The sequence below is a fragment of the Sinocyclocheilus rhinocerous genome, unplaced genomic scaffold (genome assembly GCF_001515625.1).
Source record: "Sinocyclocheilus rhinocerous isolate Xijiao unplaced genomic scaffold, SAMN03320098_v1.1 scaffold53, whole genome shotgun sequence".
In the NCBI taxonomy this organism is placed as follows: Eukaryota; Metazoa; Chordata; class Actinopteri; order Cypriniformes; family Cyprinidae; genus Sinocyclocheilus; species Sinocyclocheilus rhinocerous.
Window position 1 is genome coordinate 1379171 of NW_015645538.1, and position 8082 is coordinate 1387252.

An 8082-nucleotide genomic window follows, 5' to 3' on the forward strand; every position below is an offset into this window, starting at 1 on the left:
TAGTTTACACTCGAAGTAGATTGGTCTCTCTAAGCGAGATCCCAATTTCGTCGGTCATCCGACGTGACGTCTCCGTTCCCTCCTTCAGGGAACGAGGGTTACCATACGTAACCGAGACGTTCTCAAACTTTTCAGGTGGTGTTAAAATGTAAATCCTAGGGGTTAGCAATTACCACAAAACAATTACCCACCTAAATGGAGTTAGATTGCTACTTTTAGCTAACAAAACTACATGAGCCAACTGTTCTCTAACAAATTGGACTAAACACGTTATACACATACTGTATAACTGCTGGTAATGTTAACATTAATAACCAATTCTAAACAAGTCATTGTTATGAGTTGATTAAATTAATTCAGTGTCGAATGAATTATATCTATCTATCTATCTATCTATCTAGTTCATTTTTTAAATCTATTAATTTGTTTGAGAATCAGTTGTTTAAGAAAATCTGAAAATATGTTATATGATGCAGCACTGTAGCAATATCTGAAAATATAGATGTTGTGTTAATGTTTTCTTTTCTAAATAAACAATCATTTCAAACAATCTCCGGAGGAACCCTTAAGTTGCTACTAGAGGAGCATTTTCTGAAAGGGAAATGGGTAGTTATGTGACTAGTATTTAATTTTAAAAGACAGTTACACACATTTGCGTCAGAGAAGACTCTCAGAATATCTTAGGCTGATCATCTGTATAGGTGAAATAGACAATAATCAGTATAATCATCAAACTACATTTGTGATGCTTATTCACTAAGACAAAACAAGAAAGAGATTACTAAAGGAGCACTACTTCTATAATACACTGCCTTACAGTGTGTGACCTGTTTTCTCTTTGGCCTTAAAAGACTCATGAGAACCGGAAATGTTATTATTTTGAACTCTTATTTCTATTATCACCGCACTGTCAAACTTGTGATTTTATATCTAGGCTCATGAAATCGCAATAACTGATTTTCTCAAGCCCAAAATCTCATTTCTAGGACAAGAATAACAATAAATGTAATAAAAAAATATATATTTATATAATATTTATATTCAATATATAAACAAAATTATTAATGAAAGTAAATTATATATACAGTATAAACGAAAAAGTTCTAAAAAGTTTTTTTGTTTGTTTTTTCATTTTTTTTTTTCTTTTTTTTTAAATACTCACCAATGCTACATTTATTTGATCAAAAATACTGTAAAAATAGTAGAATTGTGAAATTATTCGCTTTATTTACAAAAAAAAACCTTTCTGACCCCCAAATCCCTTTTACCCAGCAACAGCCTTTTATTATCTGTCAAGAAAACTTGAGAATGCTCCATAACCATGCATCACAGACTCTTATAAGGGTCTCCATAGAAGTGTTGTTACCATTCACTAAAACTATTACGATTAAAATAAATCTGGTCAATTGAAATAAAGATGAAATAAAATAAAACAAATATTAGATGAAAAAGTAATATTTAAAACTAAATGAAAATTAGAAATGTTGCCAAAATTACTAAACATTTATAAAAATGGCAAAAGCACATAAAATGACTAAAAAAATAAACAAATTAAAATAAAAACTAAATAATAATAAAATGTTATATAATGTAAAATGTACTAAAACGTTTTATAGTCTTTGTCAGATTGTCGAATTACCAATGTTGGTGAAAAACAGGCTTGTAATTAAAATTTTTTTTGTCAGACATGTCTTCATGGGCTTAAATTGTGCAGTTAGAGACAGATTCTCTAAACCAATCAAGTCAGCGCATAAGCAATCCCTGGCAAGAGCATTGCATTTAAGAAGGGTGTGGGTGTCAGCTCCAATTTCGGCAGGGCTGCTCAAAGTGGTGTGGGATTGATCAGGGATTTACGTCGTTAAGCAGGTGGTCCCTATGGTTGTCAAAGCCAGACAGGAAGGGGAAAGGAGAAGCACGATTGCTGCAGCCCACAGTGAGTTTGAACTCTTTAATAAAAAAAAGACCCTGTCAAAAATAAAGTCTAGCACATCAAAAGCCAGTCATTAAGGATCATAGCCTCAGTGTCGAATTATCAGCGTTTTAATGCTCCTTGAGGAATTCCATCCGACAAAGTATAATTTTAGCTATTCCACACTTGGCCTTGCTAAGTAGGATTGGTTTAGGAGCATAAGCACTAGTGGAGAACGGTAAAGATCATTGGAAGCCATAAATACTTATACGCAATGATCGATTTGGTTAATTAACTGACTCACATTACAGAGTGACGTTATTTTTATTTTTTTTCATCTCGCTACATGCTTGACCTTTAAAGGCACCGGTTTCCAGCCGAGGTTTTGGGACTTGTTTACAGCGAAGGTATGCGATGATAAGAGGTAACTTTGTTCGGCTAATTCAAAGCTTGAAGCGAATCTGTAATTCTGTCTCTGACCTAAATGATGCCATTTTATAGCTGTCTGATTAACAGAGCTACATTCCCTCAACCGTGACAAGATGGCCATTTCACTTGGGTTTAACAGTTTGTTATCCTTGACCGCTGCAGAGGACTGAGCCCTTCCACAAATATTTATTAGCAGCCAAAATTTACTGGACCAAATTAGCCCACTCAATATGTTAATAAAACATGCCGAGAGCTCGTCTGGACGATTTCCAGATACAAAATGGTTTGCTTCTCAGTCAAAAAAAGCAGCATTGATTTTGCTGACTGCGTTAAGGGCTTTGTTTTCATTGAGGCAGCTGCTCAGTTTCAAAAACCGAAAATGCTCAGGAAAATGTAAAAAAATGACAATTCTCTGAGGGTCTCACGCTGTTTAATACGATTATTTTTACGATAAACAAGTCCCATGGCGTTGTGCAGCATGGGATTGGGTATTGACCGTATTGTTTGGTAATGTCAGAGCTAAGAGTTTTCACCCTAGCTAAATAAAAAATCTCTGTAAGCGTCGTTTCGGCTCGACTACCTGTGCAGCAGTGCTGTCATGCCTATTTCACACCTTGATACTACAGACTGACCAACTGTGCCAAAGGCACCCAAGAATGGAGATATGCACAACCAAGCAATTTTGGGAAAAATTCTTGAAACTGAAGTTAGAAACAGCTGACAGAAACCTCTATTTATTTCAGTCAATTCCAAAATACCAAATTGCTGAAAATGCGGTATGTATTATAGCTTTCTGAATTATTTAAATATATATATATATATATATATATATATATATATATTTGTTTATTATATATTTATTCAGAAAAATGTGAAGACATTAAAATAATTCATAGTGAATATATAAGCATTTAAATATAATATTGTTTAGATAAATAATAATAATAATAATACTTAGGCTAACAAAAAAGTAAATAATAAAAAATAAATAAATAAATAAATAACACAGAGTATCCATAATGCAATTAGAAGTGAAAATGTAAAGTGCAAGTGGGCCACAAATATTCTTGAGAGCTTTTTATATCTCCACTTCTGCATTCAGAGATGCATACATTACAGAATTTTAGCATAACATTGACATTTGCGGAAGTATTTCTAAAGGTCCCCTGACTTAAGGTTTAAAATGGATTTCCCTCCCCTTAATCTAAAATTAATGGTAACTGTAAATTGCCGGGCAAAAAATAATTTCAGAGCTGCTTTTATGTAAAATTCTCCCATCTACTTTGCTCATAAAAGGGGTAAAGGGCAGATACCATCTAACACAAAGATTCACTTTTTGTCAAGTTAACTTATGAGTAGAAAATTAAGAATGTTCTGTGATGTTTTTATGAATATTCAATGACTAAATGCACTAATAGAGACACAAAACCCAACATGCATTATAAAACATACTTAATTTGGAATGAAAATCAGATCTATGCTGCAGTACTGTATGCAATTCCATAGTTAACAAAATATTCAATAATCAAAACACATCCACACATATAAGACATAAAAGCTTAAAGTTGTTCCCTTAAGAAAGTGCCAGATGATAAGTGCAGCAAACACAGTGGTCTGCTCCTCCATACCCCACTGCATTCTGGGCCAGGTTGAGGCTCCACATTTTAGTACCTCAGGCTATTTTCTATTCAAGCACAGTTGGCTTTGCAATTTGTGTCCAACCAAAGCAAGCATGATCCAAACGCTGTCATTTCCCTCTTTCTATTAAAAATGCTGGAGCAGAAACCGGCGCATGCTGTCTATGGAGAGATTCTTATTTGAGAATGGTCATGGCTAATGCACATTATAATTGGTCTGAACATAGAACAATAAATCTTGATACCTTCACAACAAACACACAGAGTCCTGACTCATCTTTTCAGGGGAAAAACAACAGTGTGGGCAAGTAAAGTAAGCTGAATTATGAAAGGGAATCAAAAACTGATTGAAAGAGTCAAATAAATGCAAAAGGACCCTTATGGTGCTTTAAATGAAAGAATGGAAGATTGAAATAGGACAGAAAATAAACATGGAAATGTAAGAGCTGACAAGAGCAAAGATGTGATGTGGTTCTAATGTTCAAGTGGCCTCAAAATGAAAGGCTCAATCTGTTGCGCCATTTCTAATCAAAATAACCTAGTACTTATATGCCACTATAGCCACTCGCCCATACATATTCACCCATACATGCACACATATACGCACAAGCATCCGACATAGAACAATAAATCTTGATACCTTCGCAACAAACACACAGAGTCCTGACTCATCTTTTCAGGGGAAAAACAACAGTGTGGGCAAGTAAAGTGAGCTGAATTATGAAAGGGAATCAAAAACTGATTGAAAGAGTCAAATAAATGCAAAAGGACCCTTATGGTGCTTTAAATGAAAGAATGGAAGATTGAAATAGGACAGAAAATAAACATGGAAATGTAAGAGCTGACAAGAGCAAAGATGTGATGTGGTTCTAATGTTCAAGTGGCCTCAAAATGAAAGGCTCAATCTGTTGCGCCATTTCTAATCAAAATAACCTAGTACTTATATGCCACTATAGCCACTCGCCCATACATATTCACCCATACATGCACACATATACGCACAAGCATCCGCAAGGACAAAAATATCACAGAAAAACATCAAAGTCGCATGCAGGGAAACGCACAAACACGCACACGCTTGCAGTGTATTGGTCATGCACGTCACACGTAGAGATAGTTGGCTGCTTGCTTACCTCTGCAGATGGGCACTGGGAAGTCCCATACGGCAGCATTGCCTGCATTGGTCACACAGGTGAGCTGAGGATGGCCGTCCAGCACGTAGCCGGTTACACAGCTGTAGCGGATCTTGTCGCCTACATTAAAGCGCGTCCCATACAGGATGCCTTTAGGCGGGACACCAGGGTTCCCACAAGAACTGCTCTGCAATTCTAAAAAGGAAAATAGCACTTTTAGCATATTATTTATATACTACCATCCAAACATTTTAAAGGAAGTCTATTATACCCACCAACGCTGCAGTTATTTTAAAAAAATACAGTAAAAATAGTAATATTGTAATTGTAAAATTGTATATATATATATATATATATATATATATAAACAACATATATTTGAAATCGAAATTTAAAAAAAAAAAAGTCACTTTTGATAAATTTAATGCATCTTTGCTGAATAAATGTATTAATTAATTTTTTTAAAAATAAATAAATAAACTTACTGACCTCAAACATTTGAACAGTAGTGCAAACATTTTATTTTATTTTATTTTATCATAGATGTATTTTGGCAATCCATTTGTCAGTGTTGAGTCAGACCAGTTATCCACCATACAGTCAAGAATGTAAACAAGTTTTTCCTTGTAATTCATAGTAAACAAAATTACTCTTGGCACTATTACCATGCCACACTGACAAGCCAAGGGCTACGGGAGCAAAAGCACAACATTTTATCTGAATTATTTGTTGTTTAATCGCCAATTCATGCTTTATGTTCTGGTTGGATCCAAACCAAGGGCATAGCGGTAGCACTCAGAAATGAATGTGGCCCAGGGACTAGTTTGGGAAATTGCGTTGTTACACACGGCCTGGCGTCAGACATCTTGCTAGTGGGAAGCCATGAATTCACTGTTGACTTTTAGAAGGTTTAGACAGACAACTCTAAGAGTTGTCTAGAGGCTTCTAGAGGTTGTTTATGGACCTTAAACTAGACTTCTTATTGTGTCTTTATTTCTGAAGACCCAAAAAGCATTGCAAAAGAAAACCAGAGTGTACTGACCACAGAGTAAAATATATAATGGCATTTTTTTCCTGCTGATTTTATGAATGACTATTGATTAGGCCAAGAAAAGTAACAAACAGAGGATCTATCGAGCAAGATTAATTACTTCATTACGGCAAACAATACAGCAAGAACATTAACCACACAAAGGAAAACAAAATGACTTACGAAAAAGCCTCTGACGCAAATACCACATAAAAATACAAAAGCATAAAGGAACATTTGCCCAAGAACTATGTTAAGATGCCATCCTTTAGTCACAACAACCACTTTCTAATCCTGTTTACTTGAACAAATACTCATAATAATATTTTACAAAAGACTGTTCCATTGTACAATATGTTACGCCGTAATATGCCACTTAGCTGTTTTCCCAGAGGCTTTTGTTTTGTTTAGTACTTTTGTAATTATTTATTAAGTAATCACAAATGCTCAGCAAATTATGGATTTCTAGCTAAAAGTCTTGCTCGTAATGATCTCTGGAGTTTTGAACATGTAAAATATAATCCATAGTGCGGCTAGGATTTCTTAATGACCGACATAAATAACATAAAGCGCCAATACATCTTTAAATGAACACATTAGACCTCTAGTTTTCTCTAATAATGAGCAACATTATGATTTCGATGCACTGGACTCCTGGAAAAAGACATGCAGCAGAACAAAGTCATATCCATGTCCTTACTTATTTACTTGGCAACTCCCCTTATTTAATATCCCTAATTACCTCTATCTCAGCGCGAGTGAAACGGGTTGAATTACATGACGGACATCAACCGAACATGCCTCTCCCTTGTCAAAACAGTGGCCCCTGATCTCAGTATGTTCTGGCTGGATAATTTAAAGATCTTAAGGGTGGTTGATGGAGTGTAAATTGCATAAGAAACAAAAAAATATGAGAACATCTTTCTGCATGTTAATTGTGTCGATTATAACCTGCTGATGCCCTGATTCGAAATGAAAGTGTCGGGAACAAGCATCCAACCGCCAACACCATGTTGGATGTGAAAAAGCGTCACATTGGAAGGATTAAATAAAAAAGGATAAATGTGATAATCTTGTGTCAGCAGAACAGGCATTCAAAGCCCTTGAGGGCTGTCAATTTTGCCATTTAGAGTGGTGATGGATCACTGTCGTTTGTCATTGAGGCCGACGGGAATATCAATGAAACGAAAATGAGAGATCCGGTACATCAGCGGAAAAGACAACAAAAACCAGCCAACTGTCCATGCCATGCTTTGTCATTTTAAGTGAGTGTCTCTGTACTGGTCATCAAACATGAGAAGCCTGTACAGAATATTTTTTAAAAAGCATTCCAGTGCATCCTCATTTCCTAATGTGCATGCCATATTGGGATCACGTCATCAGTCTTGCAATTCGGGGAAAAAAAAAGTTCACATACAGTCTTACAAGGTTAAATTAGTTAAATTAGTTAATGCATTACAAATCATGAAATTACAATGAAAAATATTTTTACAGCATTTATTTATCTAGGTTAATGTTAATTTCAACATATACATTTGAAACGAACATAAATGTTCTATTTATAAACAGATTAATACATTCAATGCAAATCGTATAATAAAAAATACTATTTTTGTTAGTGTATAATAATTTATACTACTACTTCTAATAATAAATTCCACACAAATTGTATAATAACCATGTATAATACACTATTCTTCTTATTTCTTTCCCCGCCATTGACGAGTTATCTCGTCTTTTACAAGAAAACGCTTCCCCGCCAAAGACGAGTTTATATATATATAGTAGTCAACATTTGAAGTGGATCAAAACCTTTCATCAAAATTGTCCTAAAACCTAAATGCGTTCTTGTCTTAGGACAACTTTGATTAACTTTTTTGATCCACTTCAAATGTTGACAACTATATATATATATATATATATATATATAATTGACTCTGCTCA

The 8082-nt window shown here is 34.7% G+C and overlaps 1 protein-coding gene across 1 annotated transcript in view; it reads right to left on the bottom strand.

Moving 5' to 3' along the window:
• LOC107706218 (CUB and sushi domain-containing protein 3-like) overlaps positions 1-8082 on the bottom strand; it is a 406816-nt gene that overhangs the window by 264415 nt on the left and 134319 nt on the right. The window contains 1 exon segment of the mRNA XM_016509850.1: positions 5109-5303. Within this exon segment, the coding sequence (XP_016365336.1) occupies positions 5109-5303 (195 nt within the window).